The sequence below is a fragment of the Nicotiana sylvestris genome, chromosome 7 (genome assembly GCF_000393655.2).
Source record: "Nicotiana sylvestris chromosome 7, ASM39365v2, whole genome shotgun sequence".
NCBI lineage: Eukaryota > Viridiplantae > Streptophyta > Magnoliopsida > Solanales > Solanaceae > Nicotiana > Nicotiana sylvestris.
In genome coordinates, this window is record NC_091063.1 from 172,801,958 (window position 1) to 172,825,814 (window position 23,857).

The 23,857-nt window shown below is 36.7% G+C and overlaps 1 protein-coding gene across 1 annotated transcript; it reads right to left on the reverse strand.

Annotated features, from left to right (window-relative positions):
• Nucleotides 1-324: 324 nt before the first annotated feature.
• Nucleotides 325-17,181, reverse strand: LOC104225494 (uncharacterized). The gene is made up of 17 exons (XM_009777304.2): nucleotides 16,747-17,181; nucleotides 15,376-15,772; nucleotides 15,219-15,290; nucleotides 15,042-15,104; nucleotides 12,794-13,006; nucleotides 11,763-12,365; nucleotides 10,923-11,669; nucleotides 9,721-10,005; nucleotides 8,598-8,753; nucleotides 7,218-7,636; nucleotides 6,085-6,526; nucleotides 5,520-5,846; nucleotides 4,194-4,974; nucleotides 4,059-4,117; nucleotides 2,380-2,862; nucleotides 1,676-1,714; nucleotides 325-882 (listed from the first exon to the last, which is right to left on the reverse strand). The coding sequence occupies exons 1-17, from the start codon at nucleotides 17,121-17,123 to the stop codon at nucleotides 697-699; spliced, it is 5,649 nt and encodes a 1,882-aa protein (XP_009775606.1). The 5' UTR covers nucleotides 17,124-17,181; the 3' UTR covers nucleotides 325-696.
• Nucleotides 17,182-23,857: the final 6,676 nt, after the last annotated feature.

The following is a 23,857-nucleotide window of genomic DNA, read 5'->3' on the forward strand; positions in this document are numbered from 1 at the left end:
CATTGCCCTCCAGAAGCCTCGAAGATATATTTAAGGCTTTTTAAATATTTTATCAACAGTTTGGTTCAACGTTTTAAATGATTTATTTTCAAAGCAACCACTAAAATATTACAACTGTAGTCTACTCCAAAGTCGGTATAAACTTCCAACATCATTTCCAGAAAAGAAAAAAAATTCAGGACCAATACTCCCAAAATTAAGGCAAAAAAATGTACTTTTAGTATAAACGCAGCTTAAATTAGAGAATGTGGAACTCTCAAAGAGTGTTTAGATATCAAGATTTTCCCCAAATTTGCCCCCTTCTAATTTTCCTTGCACATAAAGGAAAATGGAAAAGTTTATCGGATTAAATAGGGGATAACATGCTTCTAAACTAAACTGGCATGTCTGATTGGGCTACAAGTTAAGCATTTTTCCAAGAGAAATTACTATACAAGATCAACACTAGGGGACTACAACAACAACGACTACTACTACGCTTCAGTCCCAAACAACTACTAGGAGACAAAAAAACAACAATAACAACAAACCCAATGAGTTCCCACAAGTTGGGTATAGGGATGGTAGTGTATACGCAAATCCTAACCCTACCCTGGGAGGACAGAGAGGCTGTTTTCGCACTAGGAGACAAAAAGCGAAGAACAAATAAATAACTAGATCCAACGTCGACCCACACAAATACATACTTATTGTTCTTTACAAGAGGTGTGTGCTAGAGGGGTTTGCGAAGAAATGCTCCCTTGAAATTAACTTCGCCTTCTTGAAATGGCTACCAAGAAGACTACCAAGAAGCGTTGGGGCCTCGACTGGTTTTGTTTGAGGAATCTTACGCACAAAGATATAGTTGTCCAGAACCATCATGTTTAACAAACTTCTGCAACTCTAAAAGACACAACAACCATGTTTTAGAAGATAAGAAAGGTAAAGATAAAAGTTTCTCTTTAATATCAAGAGTTCTCTATCTCATACCAATAACGCATTATTAGCCACAAATAAGAAAAATTGAATAATTGTTGAAGATGACTTTGAGGTAGTGAGTTCTGCATTACTACCAAACCTTTGATTATCTTAGATATCTAATTGTTCCCCTTGTTGCAAATTTAGGACCAATGAACTAATGGATATTATACATGCCGGCAATTCTCTGCCTAGGACTCACAAACTAGAAAAAGATACTAGCTTTGAGAAATATAAGTGTGGTAAAGAGATGATTGGTTTATGCTCAAAAGGCATATCAGGACTTCCAGAATAAAAGGTTAGATAAAGACTAAGACCATGTGGCGCACTCACAAAGGCAATATGAATCACCTTAGAAGAATTTACAGAAAGAAATAATAGAAAATTTGAAAAAAAATATTAACAGTTAGGAGTAATAACTTATGGAAAGAGAAAGCCTTTGGAGCGTAGATTATTGGAAAATTTGCAATTTCTTGGGCAAGAACATTGAAACCCCTCAAATATTTAATTCCTACTCATTTTTTTACCTTTATAAGATCCTCCCTAGAGATAGGTTTAAGCAACAAGGAAACCAAAGGAAACACAAAATGCAATGCGCCACTTCCATGGAAAGTGGCTATGCTAGCTTCATGTTACTTTTTAATTGATTCTCAACAAATCAAAGCTCAATTTGGGGCCTGCCTAGACAAGTTTGAAGAAACGTAAGTAAAATTGATACCTGAGGATTCAGAACATGCATCTGCCTGATAATATCACCCTGAACAATAATTAAGTAGTCAGTTTCAAACTAAAAATATAAAATCAGAAGTATCTGTGTGTATATAATATATTATACAAAAAATTTGCTATGAGGACGGTTATACATAAATAGTAAAGCTCATACTGGATGTTTAAATTGGTTACTGTTTGCACAGTTTTTTCATCAATGATCAAAATGAAGATTAACAATGATCCTATGATTGAGTCCCAATATTCATAGGGAAATGAGTGAATTCATATGACGTGAAGCACTAAAAATTGATATAAAGTGGTGTTCTCAAGAACACAGCAGAAAATCCATGAGAGCACATTGAAAAGATCGAGAAGCAAATGAACCTAACACGATTGCACCTTTTACAGAAGCCTACAAGTAAAGTAGAAGGAAATAAGAAAAGACAGGATACAACAACAACAACATACCCAGTGTAATCCCACAAGTGGGGAGACTGGATACAATGAAAAATGAAACTATATTAACAAGAGAGTTACACAAAAATTAAGGAGAAATTCACTGATTTATTCTACAACCAACAAAGATCAATTTTTCTCTAACATTTTGAAGCAATTCATTACGCACAAATTTTGAAAGTGACAGTTCTAAATTGCACAGATTCACTGGTTATGATAAGGTATCCATGTTTTCGCAAAAGTAAAAGGGCATACCTCTTCTATTCCTGGATTTTGCATCACTATGCCAAGAACACGGCGTACAAGTCCCTTGTAGACAGGTTTATTTGTCGTACCATCACCATTTAGCCAAGGCAATATTGGCTTACACAAATGCAAACCATTAGAGCGGAGCTCATATGGTTCTTCTGGATGATTTCTTGTGGGTGAACTAGCTTCGGTATGGTGACAACCTTTGGCCTCATTGATGGCTTGCTTTTCACTGGAAGGTTCAGCAACTGCTTTAGGAAGATTAAGAATTGTGATTTTGTGTACCTTATCAGAATTCCCACTCATTTCCTTCTGCAACTCAACATCTTTATGATCTTCTCCATTGTGGGTAATAGACTCATCTACTTTAGCTTCAGAATCTCCACAAGAAGATAATGTAGCATCTTGATGAATAGCAGCCACTGGAGTCAAAAAGTACTTGGAACGATATAAAGAATCAACCACCCGAATAGAATCATAGGCATTGACCTGCATTTTTGGGTCCCACTAGATGATTAGTCAAACAGAACACCCAATGGTTTATCTACTGTACTTTGTTTCATACTCTTTGACTTCTAGCACGATACCTTCTTTCCTTTGATCATCCCGCATGTAAAACAAACAACTACACCAAGCACAGTACATAATGTCATAGGTTTATTTTGAGTATTAGTGGCTAGCTCCACACAATCTAATATGCGAACAAGCTGGTCCGTGGCAAATTCAGCATGTAAGTCCATCTTATTCGTAGAACACGGGGCTGAATGATATATGAATCCACAACACAAGAGACATGCTAACCCTTTAATGAGAAGAATGACAACACACCAAAAGTGAAACAGATGAGCAATCTAGTAATACAATAATTTTGAAGTCCATGTGTGTCTGTTTATGACGACTACACAGACACAGACACTTGTTTGGTGCCTAATCACCTGATTCATTTTTAAACCTACCAAAATTTTCTATACCACTAAACCAACTCAAGACATAAGGGAACTTATTTGCCAAGCATTTACCCATCTGCTCATAGCTTCTATTCCCATCCTCTCTCCCTATTTGGTTCGGTACATTATGCTTTACAAAAAAATTCAGGTGAATATGGTAAATCCTCTGAATCTTTTATCTCATGTGGCACTTAAAACAGTCATTTAATGTTAAAAGCTACCAAAGTTAGCCATAATTCTAAAAATAATCAAAGCTTGGGGGCTCCTGAGAATTTCAAGGTAATATCCATCTGTTTTCAGGAGTGGTTCGTCAGTACATATTAAGTAAATTCTCAAGATTTAGACATGCACGTGACAACAAAACACACCACACAGAAAAGTTAAACCCACGATGAAGAAACTAGAGGAGTTTCAAGAAAAAACTAGCATAAAAATCTACCCAGGTGAATCCACATCAACCTAACCATTACATGGATCTGTTAAAAGAACAAATAAACCAAACAGCTTCTATTTTCTCTACAAGAAAGACTTCTTTTTAAATCATCCCTTTACTAATATTTTCTATCCAGTTAAATGAGTGAAAATCATTATATATCACAAAATAAAACCAGATAAACCACAACTGAGGATTTCATCGGACATCTTTTATTAGTAATTCTAAGTAGGTGCATATGAAACTTCATCCGATGGTGTACAGGGAAAACAAGGGAAGATAGCTAACTGTTAATTCAGACGAACCTTCAAAACTCGTCCAAATGCTTCTAGCACCTCAACAACAGCTTCCGAAACCTTTTTCTCTGAAATCACAATTACCAGATGCATGAATATCTAAACGGAGGGGTTAAAAGACATTGTAGGTTTGTCGTCACATACCCTGCATCTTCAGAATCTTCGAGATGTCTTTCATGCACAAACCTTGGTCGCCAACCATTTGAATAGCAGAATAAACAGACCTAAACATTTCTGGATGTACCAGCGAATTCTGTTCAGGGCAAGAACCAAAAGAACAAACATGTTGAGCATAGGTAGTCATGGCTTGCCATGGTGACTCGGTGGGAGAAACTGCAGTATATGGGACCCCACTATCATGAAGTTCATTTACTTGGTCATCTGAGTCGAATGAGACACTACCAAGATCAGCGCCTGATCTAGTAACGGCTTGATGCTCTTCAACAGTGCGATTATATTTGTCAATGTCTTTGAGTGAATCCATAGTTTTTATTCTTGAAAATGCAGCATGCCTCAAGCACAACCTAATTCCTGGAAAACCTTTTGCACGTCGCGAGCAAATCTCACCATCACCAGCCGTTGAAGTTTTCAACTTTTTATACCTATCACTCTCAGAAAATTCACTGTCATCGTATTTACGTTTAGCTACTCTGGAATCCTCAACCTCTCCAACACCTTCATCCGGTAGGCATGGTGCAATTGATAGTTCTCCTGAAGAAAGTAGAGCACAGAGGTGGAAAACATCTCCACACTGCAAATCAATTGGAATATCCACCCCCTCAGCAATCAGTTCCTTCTCTCTTTCACAAAGCCATCTAGCAAACTTAGCAGCTCTTTTTCCAGTATTAGGTGGGAATGGAGAAATACATATACAATGCAAGAAGGTCTGAGAAAGGACAAAAGGACTATTGGAATTTCCCCCAATCTGCAAGGAGAAAAGATTTAAAGCTTAGGAAATATCTCCAAAAAAAAAGATGCAGGATGAGTCTCTCTTCTTTTTTTAAAAAAATTTATAGGTCAAGATGCAGGGTGGGTCTTTGCAGTAACAGAACGCCTATTGAAAGAAACTAAAACTGAATTTCATTTATTTCTAAGTTTAAGTTAATAGGATATAGATGAAAGATTAGTTTCAGAAGAAAGCTGTAAATTTATACTCCTGTCTCTCTATATGGCGTTTGACTCACACAAAATATTAGACGTTATTATACTAGCATAGTGGACGAAAATATTACAGAGATGAATGAAAAGCTAATCTTACATTACATTGAAGTACACATTTGAATAGTTTGATGAATTTGAATTCTTAAAAGTTGGGGAAATCTTATAAAGTAAAATACTTAACGGAATCGTATAAAATATTTTGGAACTTCTCAAAAGAGAGAGATCATCATATACATTGAGATGGAGGGAGTGTAAGTCAGAAATATTCCAAGGCTAACAGCTAAATACATAATAAAAAACAAGATTTACCAAAACTTTTTTGTCCCTGAGGTAGTTGAAAGCAGCAAAGAGATCATGCTCAGAATAGCGCCTTAAAGTTTCAGCAAGCAAGGTCGGCACGAGCGGAGATTTTGAGCTACAGAGGAAGATGAGCTTAAATAGCTCTGCAGCATTAGCAACAGCTACTGATTCATATAACCGTTTACTAATGGCGGTACCGCCAATTGTAAGTTTCACATACTTCTGCAAGATCCTATTTGAGCTTAATGGTGCACTAGAATCTTCCGTCTTTCCAGGAAAATTTTCAACATATTGGCCACAAGAAAGTGGTAAAACTGATTGAGGACCATAAGAAACCTGAAAGAGAAGGGAACATGAACCAAATTAAAAAAATTCTAATAAAAATCTGGTAAAGAAAACATAAGATAGAGTTAGTCACAGTTTGTTTCGTAAAACACAAGTAAGCTACACTTCTGCAAACAATCTAGAGCAAGTGCAGGTATCTCAAGTAGCTGAAATCTTTGTCGAAATGGTAAGCCTAAATCTAAAAAATTCAGGACAAATTCATGCCATGCAAGTTCATGAAATATCTCACATGTCTTTCATCGGTATTAACATCTGAGCACTTATCAAAGAAAGGTTGAACATCCTTCACGGTCGCCGATTTGGCTATCTTTTTGTATCGCAGAGCATCATCCAGGGCCAATTTTATATTGGCATCATCAAAGTTATCCCACGGCTCTTGAGAGAGGAAGTCTGAGGTAAGTTTAAAAAAATCACAGTGCATTGCTTTGTGACCCCCATGGTTCAATGTTTTATTTTGGAATTTCTCAAGGTAATGCACATAACGCTGACTAAGCACATTACACAGTCTCATAACAGAATCGCAGAACTGTGGACTAGTTCTCAATAACACCGACATTCTCCTTCTGCAGGAATCAGGTGGTGCTGGTAGATTTGGAAGTTTTCCCCAGTCTACACGATGGAATTTTGCTCCAAGAGAAGCTCGGTGTCTTGCATATTCGATCACCAGTTCCCTGTACATGAAGTTTCTCATGTAATCCAAGTAACAAGCATAAAAATACAAATAGATCCCGGCAACAGGTTAACACGGATAAAGCATTAAGGGAGCGGCAGTAAATCACCAATTTTATGACAAGGATTTAAGCTTAAAAATCTAATTGTCATCTGTTCACAACCTAAGTTGCTCGGACACGGGTGCGGGTGTCCGACACGGGTGCGGATCTAGAGGTCAGATCCTTCGAGATGTCAATTCTAAGATTCGGGGATACGGATACGGGTGCGGGGATCCGGCTAAAAATAATTCAAAAAAAATAAAAATATCTCTAAATTATGAGAAATTTTGTCGAATACTTACGTATAGCTTATAAAGCGTGGATTTCTTTTTTATTCTCAAGTTGTAGATAAGTAAAGGATTGATTTGCTAGATAAGGTCTACTATTTTCTTCAAATTTACCCTAGTTTTGGTTATGATTTCGAGAATCAAATTGTATCTCGTCTCAAATTTTTTTGTCCATCGTGGTCAAAGTACCCAAAATTGTTTGACCAGAACCGAAACGGATCCCATACCCACAACCATGCTAGTGTCGTGTCGACACAGGTGCGGCACCTAAACTGCCATGTCGGAGTAACTTAGTTCACAACGACCACCCATTAGTTTTTTTTACCTCCTGAGGTAGAAGAAATTCTGTAAGTCAAAACATTTACCTATCTGCATCATCTGTCCAATGAAACTTTCCCCTGCGTGTAGGCTTTACTCTTGACAAGGCACATTTAGCAAGAAAAGCACGTCCTACCCCGTCATCTTCAGGTAATTCTGATTCTTCAGCAGCTACCACATCATCTCTTACGTGATATTCCTCCAAGCTGCATGTGCGTGGGCAAGAAGTAGACAGGAAAGAGCTTTGTTCCTCATTGACTATCTGGCTAAGCGTCTGATGGGGCTGTCCAAACTCGATGCCAGCTTCTGCATGCTTTGAGGATTTCCCTTTTACCGATCTTTTCCTTTTTTTTGGAGATAATGTAGGTGTACCTTGATTTGGTTGAATTTCGCCCATTCCAGCATTTGAAGCTCGCTCAAATCTGGTAAGTCTTCGTTGTCGCCTATCATAATAGACTCGAAGTACCTGCAAGTGAATTGTCACCTGACTGAAAGATGTATAACTTGAATACCGTTATCATTAAATGAGACATTATAATTGGAATTAGCTTATTTTTCCCCTGTGACAGGTAAAAAAGCCTCTCAGAATGTGACAGCCCAAATACTAATTTAATTAAATTTGTTTAATCAAACAAAAACACAGTTTTCTACAACAAAACGACTAACCCTTAAGGTCTAGAATAATTTCTTCACTCATTACATGAGAGTCCCAATCAAGATGATTTCTAATGGGAAACTACTTTTTAGCTTTTCATGCATATAATAGTGATCATTAGGCGTCGTTTGATGCATTCTTTTTTATTATTTTATTGCTAACCGTGGTTTCCAGGCAGCGACGGAGCTAGAACTTGAATTTTATGGGTTCGAAATTATAATCCTTTTAAATTACTGGGTTCAAAGTTAATAATTTGTATATATTCATTGAATTTCTTAATACAAATATAGGGTTTGAACAAAAGCTACTGGGTTCGGCCGAACCCGCAACCACCAACTATGTGGCGCCCCTGTTTCCGGGCCAGCTTACACACACATCGACTAATCATTGGATACATGTCACCTCCCACCAGCAAAGGTGCCAGGTACCAGGTAACCCTGTCCACCAAGGCTTGGATAGATAGGAAGAAATCACCTAGTGTTTTGCCTCCGCTGGGATTTGAACCCGAGACCTCATGGTTCTCACCCACTTCATTGACCACTAGGCCACACCCTTGGGTGCTTGTTTGATGCATTCATTGATACATTAATTAAATGTGCTACCTAATACAAAGATACAGTTACAAATTCATCAAGTCTAACAGTTAGATAAGTGAGATAATCAGCCAGAGTAGTACTTCTTTAACGAGTTCAACTTCAAAATGTCCTGCAAGTTCATTAAACAATTTTCTTACTGCAACTCAGAGGTTGGGCAAAAGAAAACACAGAAGAACCTGCTCCAAAGTCAAATTCAGATCTTTAGCAATCTCCTCACACTCCTTGAATGAAAGTTTTCTGTGCGGGCCATCGTTAATAACACGCTTAAGGAGTTCAGCCCGCTGATCAGCCGTCATAACTCTAACTGAGGCCCATGACTTGAAGAGAAATACCTGACAAACATTATACTTCCCTCTCAGCACAAACAGAAACCAAGGAAAAACAATAAAGAGGGATATATAAATTAGATATAATGCAACAAAACAGATGAAACGAAAATAACAGTTCTCCAAACATAATACTCATCAGCAGGAAGTCTTTAAGCACGAACAAGCCATCAACACGCAAAGAAGAAGAGACTGACTAAGCTAAGTTAGCCATCATACTTTATAAACAAATGACAGTTTTAAAAGGCTATCTATTTCCTTTTGATAGGCATTGAAATAATCTTGCACGGCAATCCATCTTATTGCTCCAAATTAATAAATCAAAGAAAAATGCTCTTCCTTCCTTTCCGAGGCCACTTTCTACTTTGGGATGTTCTGAAATGCTTGACCCTAGTTCCATTTCTATACAAATTTCACAAGTTTCCAGAATTCAAATCACTACACTATTCAAATTTTAAACTTTGACTTGATCTTTCCTCTATTAAGGTAACTTTTCAACCATTACTTTAATATTTTTCTTCAATTATTATTTGATACAATATACAAGTCAGACTAACATTTTGAACTCCTATTCCAGCTGTCACGTAAAACGGAACAGAGGGAGTAATTTTTTTAAATAACAAATAAGAAATCATAGAAAAATAGCAGTACAACAAGAAATTGCCCCACATTCCTAACAATTTCAAGGATCCAATCGAACTCCAAGGAAATGATTAGACATGCTATTAAGTGTAAAACTTCAACATAAGTTGGCTTATTAACGCCCCTTGGCTTTAAGCACTCTGTTGCATCAAGTATTATAAACTCTTGGGCCTTTTCCTGAGTTGCTACATAACAACTTCTTTAGGAATGCAAGGTAAGGCTGCATATGAAAGAGACCCGGTGTCATCCGGCTCCCCGTGGACATCACTACGCTCAAAGAATGGAAATTCAAAGTAGTCACTGAAATGCAAAGAAAATAAACAGGATAAACCTCATTAACTGTGCAGCCGGGGAATGCATGCAAAGCGGCTTTACGATCACTAGCAGAATAGCAGTACTCTAAAGTGTTCCAGTATTCCTCAACAGCTTTTCTACTTGAAAGAACAAAATCATGTCTGATTTGAGGGCGAAGATCTGGACAATGAATAACATGAGATGAACCCACTGAGCAAACAGGTTCCTCAATGTAAGGTTTAAGCTCCAATGCATGAGTCAGAGTAGTATGAGGGAGATTTTCTGTGTTTTCTGGATGTCCACCACATACAAGCCGAAACAACTGCCATATAGAATTACAAGACCAATTAACTACTGCATCCATAAACAACTCACAGAAACTCTTAACACCCAATACTTTCTCATTAAAGCACAGGAAGGAGTTCAATATAATGAATTCCATAACTCAGTTTTGATTTTTCCTTACATGAATCTTTTCTTTTTCAGAGAGTGAATACTTCCAGTTTTTTCACCAATATTTGCAGCTTTAGGATTAAGTTTACTTACAGGAATAGCTAGTAAAAATGTATTCACAGGGAGAGATAACTTGTAAGGCAGTTATCGCGAATTATAATTATTAACTTTCTTTGAATAAACTCCTGAAACTCATTACCTATTAGACGTGCCACAGGTAATAGCTTTAAACTACAGAAAATGCTATTTCTTAGAGTACTCCGCAGGTTCTAAATACTCTGGAAGAAAACAACTTTCTTTTAACCGGTAAAGAGTAACTTTATATTAGAATACCAGCAGAACAGAGTTGCTGAGATAATTACAAAGAAAACAATTTTCACTCTCATCAAAATTCTCCCTTAAATAATTTCTGAACTTATTCAAGAGATATCAGTGACTGAATTGCATTTATCAGATTCTCTACAAGAAACCTGAACTAAGTTATGATCTCTTCCTTTCATTGAAAAGCCTCTGACATACATCTAGTGGATAATGGAAACTGAAAGTGAACTCCAGCGGAACTGTTGGATAACATTTTAGGCTCCTATGGAAATAGGGCATGTAGATAGAAGAAAATTTGTCTTTTGAGAAAAGCATGAATGAATGGACCCCTCTTCCAATAGCAACATTTATCCCAATAGTTCCTACAGCCTCTAGGAATCAAAAGATTATGGGGAAAGCCTCGTCTAGCAACCACATTGCACCAAGCATCAACGATTGAAATTTTCAAAGTAAAATTCATCATACCTTCAAACGTCGTAAAATGTCAATCAACCATGATAGTCGTCCAATTGCTAAGATATCCATCAGACGCTTGTACTCCAGCAGAGGAAGATCAGAAAGGCAAAATCCATTTCTACATTTCTCTATCATATCCTCAAACTTCTGAGTAGATCCAACAACTTGTAAAAACAGTTCAAGCGGCATGGCCTTAATGGCTGCATTTAGATCAATTAATTTACATGTACTATGAGGATTTTTTAGGTCATGGCCGTTTTTAAAAGATGACAAATCATCATCACAACAAGGCAAATTATTCACATATTCCCACAGATAGACGTGAAGAAGCTTTGTGCGAACCATCTTGGCCAGTACAAATCCATTTGCACGCATGGCTTCAGCTCGCTCAGCTTGGTTATCCAATTTTATGCTTTTATGGGTCCTGGTGAGATCATTCAGTTGAGGAATTGGCTCTCCCTTTTCCAATTGAGAATAGGATTGAGAGCGAATTTGTGTCTCAAAAGACCTGAATCTCTCATGAATCTGTTCAGCAGATACAGTAGAAACCGAAGGGTGCAAAACCACCTGTATCCGACGGCTGTTTCTGCAATTTGTTAGAACAGGGACATAAACAACGATAAGTTTACAATGTCCTCCTTGCAAGAGCTTATTCAGACAACGATCTAAGGTCTTTTTGTCCGTCATTGTCGTCTTCTCCTTCTCAAGATCCTGAATCCGTCTGTATAGCTCTGATCTGACCAGGAACTTCTCCTCCTGATTAAAGAGAAAATATTTGTGATCCTTCACCTGTGGAAATATGTAGCCTAACGGCCAGAAGAGCTTAAAAGAACGGGCGAGTAAAAACACCTGTAGAAGTTTAAGTATCCACTTCTCCCTCTTTGCACTGGCTGCATCAAATGTAAGACAGGGATACCTTGGATAAGATCGGCGTCTTGAAGGTGTAGGCACAGCAAGAGCCAGCGCTTCCACTGGCGCAACATTCAGTGATGCTGCACTCACAGTCTGTAAATCTGGATCAGAAGTGATACTGCTTACCTTGATGGTCGAGTCCGGTGATCTGCTCAGAAAAAGTGGGACAGATTCATCCTTTTCATCCAGCACCAAGCCATCAGAAACTTTTGTTTCGATTCCTGTGTTTACATTTTGGCTATTAGCTGCACTGTCACCTTCAGGAACTGAAGCATCCACTGCTTGTATAGCTAATGCCGAGTTCTCTTGAAATTCTAAATGTGTTCCAAGTGGAGTGCACCCAGAAATTTCCGAAGGGTCTACTACTGGTTCCTTCAGAGTGATAGTTGAAGCTCCAGGATTACGGTTTCCAGGCGTCCAGAGTCGGTAACCCTTGGTTCTGTTCATGAGTTCTGGCTCCATATGTATTCCGAATCTATTAATAATATCAAACAGCCGACCATAGTGTTGTTTATTGTTTATTCCCAGCCTTTTGCACACCTGTGAACATTATAATGGCAAAGAATCACATATGTACATATGAAGGAACCCTCACATAAGAGTGATATTTTTGAAAGTCAATGCACACACAAGTACAGGAATGTAACTATAAATTATCCAAATTATACACATGTATGAGTACCAAATCACCATATACCCAACTCACAAAAGATTCAAAATATTATCCAAGGCTTGAAGAATGATCATAAAGACAAAAAATGAGGCTTTGGGTGAAATTATACCTAAAAATGATCATGAATTCAAGTTGATTGACAAAAGAACCAAACAATTATGATCCAAGACACAAATTATAGATCGATGAAATTACACCAGAAATGAAGAAGAGAATATACACGTGAAATAACAGCAGCACTAGCAAAATGACACCAGCATTAGATTAGATATTAATAAAAGAAAATATCCTATACCTCAATGAATGGCAACCCTCTACCTCCCTCAGCATCAACCATATCGTAAATCTGATGCTCTATAGGAAGCTCTAAAAGCAGGTCCGAAATGTGACCTCTCTTGGCCTTTTTCATTGCTGTTTCATTATCAAGATCATCACATCCACGCATGCTAGATTTTGGCTCAAAATGTTTTCGTGAAAACGCCTTCAATAGATATATACACTCGAGTTCCTGCGAAGGTGCAAAAGCTAAGCAATTAATTAGCCAGTCAAAGTCCTAATTCATAGGCTGCAGTTGTTTTAGCTAATATTCACACAAAATGAAAACTTTTGTTGGAGTACAGCCAGCTACCATGTTGTGAGCAGTAATAATATACGTAAGAGCTTAAGACTGTTCTTGTTTTGATGAAGTAAACAAAATTTGTTGATAGTCGAACAAAAACCTGCATACAAGTGGTATACCAAAAAGTAAAAAACCTAACAAAAACAAATGGTTCTCTACAAATTCACCCAATCGTCTATACATACAGGAATCTCAAGAGTGCACCAAAAAGCAATAAGGGCCAAGAGGCTATTCAGGCTATTTTTTAACTGTGCGAAATTATTCTCTACCCTTCAAAAACTCTACTATTTCTCTCTCCACACGACTCACATAAGTGCAAGTGGAGCAACCTTCCATGCTCTGGGGCTCCTCCTCCGTCTTCTGCAATTCCAACTAAACAATATTTCTTTCACTGTGTCGGGCATCACTCAAAATGTACCAAACCGATACAGGATTTCCCACCATAACCAAGAAGCTATCGAGCAATGAAGAAGGAGATGGTACGCGTCTTCACCTGATCCCTTACACATAGAACACCTGCTGACGTAAGTAATTTTCCTCTTCCTTAGATATGCTGCTAACCAGGTGAAAAAACACACCTTTCTCAGTACCCTAGGGATCCATACAGAAAAACGTGGAAAGTCTACCTCCTCCCTGATCAAAAGTTTCCTATAATAAGACTTAACAGAAAAAACTCCACTGTTCCCTGGCTTCCACCTCCATACATCGTTGTGATCCTGAGATGTACTTTTTTTGATAAGTAATTCAACCAATATTTGAAATTCTGACACCTTCCAATCTTAGAAGTTCCTCTTAAAGCTCAAATCCTGAAACACTTCTCCATCTTCCCTGTTGATGGCACATACAGGTTTTTTCTTTATAAAACGTAGAGGGATAAAAGTGGAACTTTCAAATCTGTTTAGTTAGAGAGAAGATGAAGACAGGAAAAGATGAAAGTAAGAAACTTGCACTGGAATCTATTGTAAGTAAGTTACCCCCCCCCCGAAGAAAACGATCAGCTCAACCCCATGAATCTTTTCCCTATTATTTGGACACAAACTTCAGTTATGTCATTAAGAGTAACTTAGCAAAAGACAATACCCACTACCAATCTCCAAATCCAACTCTTATAGCTTACTGAACAAGTTGTGGATATTTTCACAAAAGGTCTTTTTAGAACTAGTTCTAAGTCTTACGTCAGTAAGTTAGCCATGTTCGATATTTACATGCCAACTTGATGGGGAGTGTCAAATGAGTTGGCAGATTTGATAATAATCCGCTCCTCGAATGAGCTGACGGATTTGATTATAATCTGCTCCTGTAAATATAGGTTAGCAGATATTTTAGGAAGAGTTGTTAGGAGTTATTCTAGGAAACAATTCAGATGAAATCCCTTGATTCAAGGATCTCCAACGAACTAGGAATTAATTAGTCTATGTTGATGTACTTGTTCTCCTAAAAATACTGTACAATTCTATGATTAAAGCAAGGCCTTTTCTACATCTAAAGTTTCAGTAGAAATTGGATTAAACAGCTGCAAAAGATCTAGTCAAAAATATTGTTTATTGTAAGTGATAAAGTTGGTTGAAACACCTATCAAACAATAAAGAAACCTAGCATAAATGATCAACAATAATGAAACTGCATTCCACTAGATTAAATTTGTTCAGAAAGCAGGTGTAATTCGACCAATTTTCAGCGGATACCTAACAAAGGTGTTCATTCCAATAGGAGAAAATTTTAGAAAACTAATTATACTACCCTTGGACCCAATTCCATAGATGAAAAAGAGAAACAATAGAAGAAATGGGAGAATATGCAGTGGAGTCATGAGCACTTCCATGATGTCTTAGATATTTGTAAAAGTGTAATAGATATTTGACCCAAAAAAGTGTAATAGATAAAACCCACAGCAATTGGTACTTATAAAGTACTTTTCACTTACCTTCCCGTCTACTATGACTTTTTCCGTCTTCACCACTTGAGCCTCCTTCAGCTTGTTGAGAACCTAGGGTAAACGTTTTGGTAAAAGATTCAATTATGATGCATGTGATGGGTTCACAAGTTGGAATATACTTAAGGTAAAACAACAAAAAAAGGAAATCAGTGGAAAAGAAGGTACAAATCTCCATCGCCTATGCCCGGAAGTCATTCGGTAACCAAGTTCTTGCTTGATATCTGTTATAGCAAGGACCTTTGTACATGAAAAGAAATAAAAGAATCAGCAATAGCGTACATCTAAAAACCAGATAGATGTAGCATTCAACTTTACAACTAACCTTTCCTTCAGCTTTTTCAAGCTTATCACAGATAGCTTCTAGTTCCGGAAGAAAATCTTTTACATGCACATCTACTTTAAGAGATTCCTCAGCGACACCACCACTATTTTCATCTCTTCCATCAATGATCTCACTATCCGCCAAGGAATTATCCCCCTTGGTTATCTCAAGCCTTTGTTGACTACCCAAATTCTTTGCATAGCGTGATAAGTAGAGCATATTGGTATTAACTGGATTTTTTTTCAAGTCTCCTTCTCCGTCCATGTCTCTTGTCCTAACAATTGTTGACTGTCTGACAATCAATCCTCGGCTTTCAAGCTTCTTCAATATGTAGAACATGTCATTTCCTTTAATGTCAAAGTCTTTACCAAGCTCATTTTGGGCAATTCCATTTCCTCTGAAACTCGTCATAGTTAAGAGACTTTGATCAGCAATAAAGCTACTTCCATTACTATGAAAAAAAAGAGTATTTGAAGTGGAAGTTGAAAAAGGGTATTTGGAAGTTGAGTTGTGTTTGGACATGACTTTCACTTGGAAAAAAAAGTTAAAATTTTGTGTGTCGAAACTATTGCTTCATTTGAAATTGGAACACTTCTCAAATAACTTTTTCAAATTTCAAATTCTCTATTTCAAGTTGAAGTTCTCTTAGTGCAGATTCTTTTATATCTATAATACCTTACCATTTCAAAATAAAAAAAAGTTGAAGTTGAAAGAATGAACCCGATTGTAAAACAAACACTTATTTGACAAAAGAATTTCAAATATCATCTATAAGCCCCAACCTAATGAATAACTTTCTTTATCTTCTCCAAATTTTCTCAAGGTTTCACTTAAATTCCCACCTTCCAAATCACATAGAGTAAAACTACAACCTCTAACTAAGCACAGCATAAGCATGATTTCACCAAATTTCGCTACAAAAAAAGACTGCTGATTTACGACAGCTTATATAATTGCTATATGCTCGTCTCCCAAAGGGATGAGTGATGCATAAGATTAACAACCTGGAGATTCCAGGTTCAAATCCCAATTACAACCCTCAATGTGAGCCCATTTTCTTCCAGTTTACCCAACATCTATAATTTCAGTCTTTAGTAGTTTACATTAGTCAAGGTGAACACAAGCTACCTCACTCCTCGAAAAATAATACTCCTTCTGTTCCAATTTATATGGCACGCTTTCCTATTACAAAAGGAATGTGCATTCTAAACTTCTTATTTTACCCTTAATTAAATGATTAATACTGTAGCTACAACGTTTTGAAAGTAGTAATTTTTTTCTTAAAATTCCGTGCTCACTCAAACTATGTAAGTAACGGTAAGCAACTGAAATATGCTCAGAAAAGAAACAGAGAAAGAATTGAATGAAAACCTAAGAGTGGCGAGGCAACCAAGAGCACGACGTTCAGGCTTAGAAAGCTTAGCATCAGAGGCTTCAATATCATAAATTCCAACGAAATTATCACACATATAATCCGGCGCTATAATTTTCAAATTCAATCGCTCACTTTGCTCCACCGATCGAATACAATTGTCCTCCTGAGAATTATAAACAACGCCATGGGATTCGAATTTAAGGCCCGGAATGTCAATAAGGTTCGACCAAAGGACCTTTTTGACGTTTGGGCAAAGTTTAAGGCCTTTATTTGAAATTGAAGGCCGTAGCTTTTGCCAGAGTTTAGAGAGAGGGAGACCGGAATCGCCATGCGCGCAGATTTCTTCGAGCGCTGAGTTAACGATGGTGTCCATCGGAAGGAGCAAAATTCATTACTGTGGGAACTTAAACTGAAAACCAATGGGATTTTGTTATTACCTAATAATCTTCATAAGATCACGATTTACGAGTCACTATTTTTTCTAATTATAAAGTAAATATTCAAATAATAATTACTTCTGTTATGAAAATAATTATATTGTGGATGTTCATTTAATATTCCGCTATAGAAAGAATATTATTCATTTACTACTCTGTTAAAGTTTATCTGTAAGCAGCTGATGCAGACAACTTAATGAAATGAGTTGCGGCAGCTTCTTATTAAACATGCAGGTTGCAAACAGCTCATGCAGACAGCTGATAAGCAACTGAAGAAAAACCTCGCAGCTGCTTCCTGAAAAGTTTCGCAGCTGCTTCATTTCTTTTATAAATAGAGTAGTTTTCAGTTCATTATGTACATCAGTTTGAAAGTTCAATAATATATAAATCTCTCTTTATACTTGTCTTTGATTTATTTACTTTACAGTCTTTATTTTATAATACGTTACCAGCACGAGACTCTGCCATTTTGAGCACTTACTTCGAATTTGATTTTCCTATCTCAGGTGAATGGTAGAGCTTTAAAATTAAGTAAGTTCTAACCAACTAAGATGTTGAGATGCTGGCAGTAACGTCCCTCCCGGTTGAAGATATGTGTTCCAATTAAAGTCACGCTCTTGGTTACGATGATTTCATGAGCATCATCGTCTACCATGTATAAAACACAAGCACCACTTTAAAAGCATTTCATGCTTATCAGGTAAGGGTTTTACCTTATATTGAAGTCCTATAACTTGAATCTAAAGGCAAGCAAAGACAATAAGTTTGCTTGCAACTCTGAAGTGATAATTTAGGTTTTCTATGGTTACAATTGAAGATAAATTAGAGAAAATTTCTCTACATTAGCATGCCTCGATTTGGTCATGAAGTAGCAATATCTTAAAAGAGGTTCTAAGCCGTCACACAATTTGGTGTGATTAATTCACATTCAAATAATTATGTTCCGTTCCCTGAAGGACGAGAACTTTTGATATATATTAATCCATTCCCCGAAGTGAATGTAACAATATTAATAAATCCCATAAATATGAACGCGCTTTTGAAGTGAATATATTACAATTCACCTCCAGAAGAGGTAATATGTTTTAGGAATATATACTCAATATTTCGTATTTTAAATTTACTCCTAAAAAGTAACACAATTGAAATTTTCTCTTGAAGCAGGAAAATATTATGAAACTGTGTCTTTCTGTGCTTAAACAAAATAATAAGCTATTCAAAGTAATTTTTGAAGCACATTTTCATTCCCAGAAGTGAATGAAGAAATACCACAACTCACCTCCTGAAGAGGTAGAATAACAAAGGATATAAATCTTGTTTTTGTGGCATAAAGATCATTGTCGCACGTACCCGTTGTACGTAAAATATCTTGGAATATTTTATTAAATATCATTCCAAGGCAAAAGCATTCTTGTAGAATATTTTCTACTACAATCACATTAACACATTAATGTGTTATGGTTAGTTATCGAGTTCCCCGAAGGAAATAACAACTCGTGTATCTTTCCCTGAAGGATGTAATGACTATGTGGTTACCGCTTTGATATAAAATATTCAGATGTTAATGGCATTTCTCCCTGAAGGAGATATTTGTCACAAAGTTGGTGGATACTAGAAGTGTCTGAGCAATATTTGATAAGTACAAAATGTATCAACAACTCCTGAAGAGCTAACTGTTTGTCTAGAAGACACATGGCACCGGTAATGTCCGATAAATATTAGATTGTGGATAATAAATGAAGTCTCTCAAAGAGCTTATATACAAATATGTCATTCATATTATATGACTATGGTCAAAACATATGTTGTAGTAAACCTGAAGTTTACTAATATAAATGACAATCATACTGAGACTACAAATGATTGGAAGATTGAAAATCTTCATGTTTCCACAATCATAGGGGGTAAAATAATATGTATGTGAGAAGTTACCCGCCTTATTCTTCAATTTTATATTATATCATGTATCATAGTAAACCAGAAGTTTACTAAGAGATAGCGCATGCCATGATAAACTTGAAGTTTTCATTTGCCATTTTTAAATGAACTATTTGAGAATTTAGATAAGCATATACTGAAGAACTAGAAGATTCTTCAAGAATTCTCATGCGTTGCTTGTTCTCAAATAAATTGACTATACCAGCTAAAGTTGGGACTAAGACCCCTAATTCTGAAATATATAAAAGGTGAATATGAGCTCATTCACCTATCATGTGAACCACTTATAGATGCATATATAAGATGGTTACATGTGTGTTCATTGTCAACTTGCAGTTTGGCATTTGAAATTGCTTTTCTCAACTAAGTGCAGAACTTTCAGATTATGAAATCAAGACAGTTCATCTTGATAATGCTGGTTTGCATCCAAGCTGGTTTAGTATTGAATACCTCCTATTAATGGCTAAATCATTGCTTATGCGAACAAAACTTTATGTGTTGGTCTAAGATTTTCTAAATTGCATATAGCAGCACTTGTATGCATCAGACCAATAATATATGATAAGTCCTCCCCTCACAATTGGTTTAGGATCATAAACCAAATATTTTACTATCTTTTGATGTGTGGTATATGATTAATTTCTCTACCACAATGCACAAAGATATGTTTCCCAAAGAAGATTGAGAATATATATTAGTTTTCTAATATTTTGGGGATGGATCCTCATTTAGAAGATAATTCAAGTCAAATGGCAGAAGCATTTGCTGATCCAAAATCAAATTTCAGTTGTAAATGCTCCTATTAAAATTTAAAGTCCCTGAAGGATAGAGTTTACTGTACGCATGAAGCGTGGTAGACCAATCGGTTCCAAAGGTAACAATCCTTGAAAAATGATAAGGATCTAATGATCAAAATGATCATAATAAGGAGGAAATGAGCTTTAGAAGAGCCCACGACATAACATTTCATGAAACTCTAGTAGAAGTTCAGATACCTGAATATAAAGAAAGTGATGAGATCTCAACAAGTTATGTCGCTTGCGAATCGATACAAAATGATCGTCGATGATATATTTGATACAATATAGTGCACAATACTGTAAAATATTGTGAGGGTCGGACCAGTAGTCCAAACACCTGAAGATGTCATGCCATTTAAATGCGAGTCATAACCTATATGACTCATTTGATCAAATCTCTAAAAAGATCCTTGAATGATTTAAAATGCCTGAAGCATATTCAAAATCTCAGGAAATGTACTCAATCAGATTACAAAGATCTTTGTACTGTTCAAAGCAATCTGGGCGTATGTGGTATTATCACCTCAGTGAATGTTTGTTGAAAGAAAGTTACATAAGTGATGTTATTTGTCCATGTATTTTTATAAAGAAAATGGATTCAGAATTTGTTATACTTGTTGTTTATGTTGATGACATAAATCTTGTTGGAACTCCAGAAGAGCTCCAAAAGGCAATTAAATATCTTAAGAAAGAATTTGAGATGAAAGATCTTGGGAAGACAAAACTTTGTCTTGGTCTGCAAATTGAACATTTAGCAGACGAGATCTTTATCCATCAATTTGCCTATACGGCAAGGGTCTTAAAACACTTTTACATGGACAAAGCGCACCCATTGAGTACACCAATGGTTGTTCGATCACTTGAAGTGGATAAGGATTTGTTCCGACCTCCAGAAGGGGATGAGGAACTCCTTGGTCCCGAAGTACCCTATTTCAGTGCAATTGGTGCACTAATGTATCTTGCTAATGCTACAAGGCCTGACATAGCATTTTCTGTTAATTTACTAGCAAGATATAGTTCTTCTCCTACACGGATTAAGGATCCGGTCTTACTTCCAGAAGAGAATGATGAACTCCTTAGTCCAGATATACCCAAGTCTCTGCACTTTTTCCCTTGCTCGGGTTATTTTTCCCACTGGATTTTTTTGGTAAAGTTTTTAATGAGGCAGCTTGCAATGTATATTATTAGTATACTCTTTTTCCTTAACTAGGATTTTTCCCACGGGGTTTTTCCTAGTAAGGTTTTAACGAGGCACATAATAATGAACATCTAAGAGGGAATGTTATAAATATATATTATATTATGGATGTTCATTTAATACTCTGTTGTACATAAGCTTCCTGAAAAAGCTTATCCATATGGGACTCCGCCGTAAATATGGTTATCTATTTAGTACTCTATTGGAAATAAGCTTCCTGAAGAAACTTATCATTTCGGTAGTCCGTTATGGATAAATATTATCCCCTGCAGAAGATTATCTATATCTGGTATAGTAGCAACTTACAAGAAGCTTACACAGCAGTTTCCAGTAGCAACTTACAAGCAGCTTATAGTAGCAGCTTACAAGTAGCTTACACAATAGCTTCCAGTAGCAGCTTGCAATAGCAGCTTACAAGCAGCTTCATTTCATTCGAGAAAAATATGGTTTGGAATGTGACAAAAGATCCACAATTTTCTACAAAGACAATGCTGCATGCATAGCCCAATTGAAGGGAGGATTTATAAAATGAGATAGACCGAAGCACATTTCACCAAAATTATTCTACACACATGATCTTCAGAAAAATGATGACATTGATGTGCAACAAATCTGTTCAAGTGACAATCCGGCAGATATGTTCACTAAATCTTTGCCAACTTCAACTTTTGAGAAGATGATATACAAGATTGTATTTCCATTGGGTTTTTCTTGTAAGGTTTTTAATGAGGCAGCTAGAAATGCGTATTACTAAATATGTATACTTTTTTTCCTTCACTAGAATTTTTCCCACTGGTTTTTTTCTAGTAACGTTTTAACGAAGCACAATATCTTTTAATGAACATTCAAGGAGGAGTGTTATGAAAATAATTATATTGTGGATGTTTATTTAATACTCCACTATAGATAATCTTCCGGAAGAAGATTATCCATTTAGTACTCTGTTGAAGTTTATCTACAAGCAGCTGATGCAGGCAGGTTGCAAGCAACTCAATGAAATGATTTGCAGCAGCTTCTTATTAAACATGCAGGTTGCAAGCAGCTCATGCAGACAGCTGACAAGCAGTTGAAGAAAAGCCTCGCAGCTGCTTCCTGAAAAGCCTTGCAGCTGCTTCATTTCTTCTATAAATAGAGGAGTTTTCAGTTCATTATGTACATCAGTTTGAAAGTTCAATAATATATAAATCTCTCTCCCTATACTTGTCTTTGATTTATTTACTTTACAGTCTTTATTTTATAATAACTTCCAATTTCTAGTTTATTCCAGTAAGTTATTCCATTTTAACAAAACATAAATATAGTTCAACTGCAAATTAATGCAAATTAAAAAAAATAGGAGAATATTTTTTAGGATTAATGCAGCATGTTTGGAAATTTGAACCGGATAAATTATAATTGGCCTGCTGATTTTATAACGAATTTAGCTTAATTTGTCAAATGCTACTGAAAATAATTCAATTTTTTTACCCCAGTTATTTAAACTAGTATTATCTAACTAATCTTGAGTACGGGCATTGCGCGTGTGATTTTCTCGATGAGTAATTTTTTAAATCAAATATACATTATATTTAAAATTATGTTTAAGTTATAAAATAAAAGTTTAAGCACATGAAATTGATGTGGGCCAGGAGATATGCTAAAAGAACCTGGCCGAAGTCAGTCTTGTAGTCAATTCTGTGGTTGAATAAAATAATTGAGCAACAATAAAATATTTACAACAACAACAACAACCCAGTGTAATCTCACAAGTGGGGTCTGGGGAGGGTAATATATACGCAGACCTTACCTCTACCCCGAGGGGCAGAGAGGCTGTTTCCAGGAGACCCTCGGCTCAAAGAGGCAACAAGAAACACTATATTAGTACTATCAATAGACTCATAATAAAACAACATAAAATACTATAAAAACCATAACATAACATAAATACCATAAAAATAAAGTAACAACAATATAAGAGATATAGGAAATACGAGAATATGTAAGGTATTAATACACAGAAGATAAAGCCCATCATCAGTAGTTGATCAATAGCATCCTAAGACTAATTCCTAACTAGCTAGTCTCACTCTAGTGCGCTGTAAAAAAGATATCACAATTTCCCCTAACCTACAACCTTAATGCTCGATCTCCACAATTCTCTGTTTAGGGCCATGTCCTCAGTAACCCTAAGTCGCGCCATATCCTGCCTGATCACCTCTCCCCAATACTTCTTAGGTCTCCCTCTACCTCTCCCCGTACCCACCACCGCCAGTCGTTCACACCTTCTCACCGGTGCATCAGTGTTCCTCCTCTGAATGTGCCCGAACCATCTGAGTCTTGCTTCCCGCATCTTGTCCTCCATGGGGGCCACACCCACCTTCTCTCGAATATCTTCATTTCTAATCTTATCCTTCCTTGTATGCCCGCACATCCACCTCAACATCCTCATCTCTGCAACTTTCATCCTCTGGATGTGTGAGATCTTCACCGGCCAACACTCGGTCCCATACAACATAGCAGGCCTAACCACTGCCCTATAAAATTTACCTTTCAGTAACAGTGGCACTTTCTTGTCACACAGGACTCCCGTCGCTAACCTCCATTTCATCCACCCCACCCCTATACGGTGTGTGACATCCTCGTCGATCTCCCCGGACCCCTGAATAAACGACCCCAGGTACTTGAAACTACCCCTCTTAGGGATGACTTGAGAATCAAGCCTCACTTCCACTCCCGCTTCCGTCGGCTCTGCCCC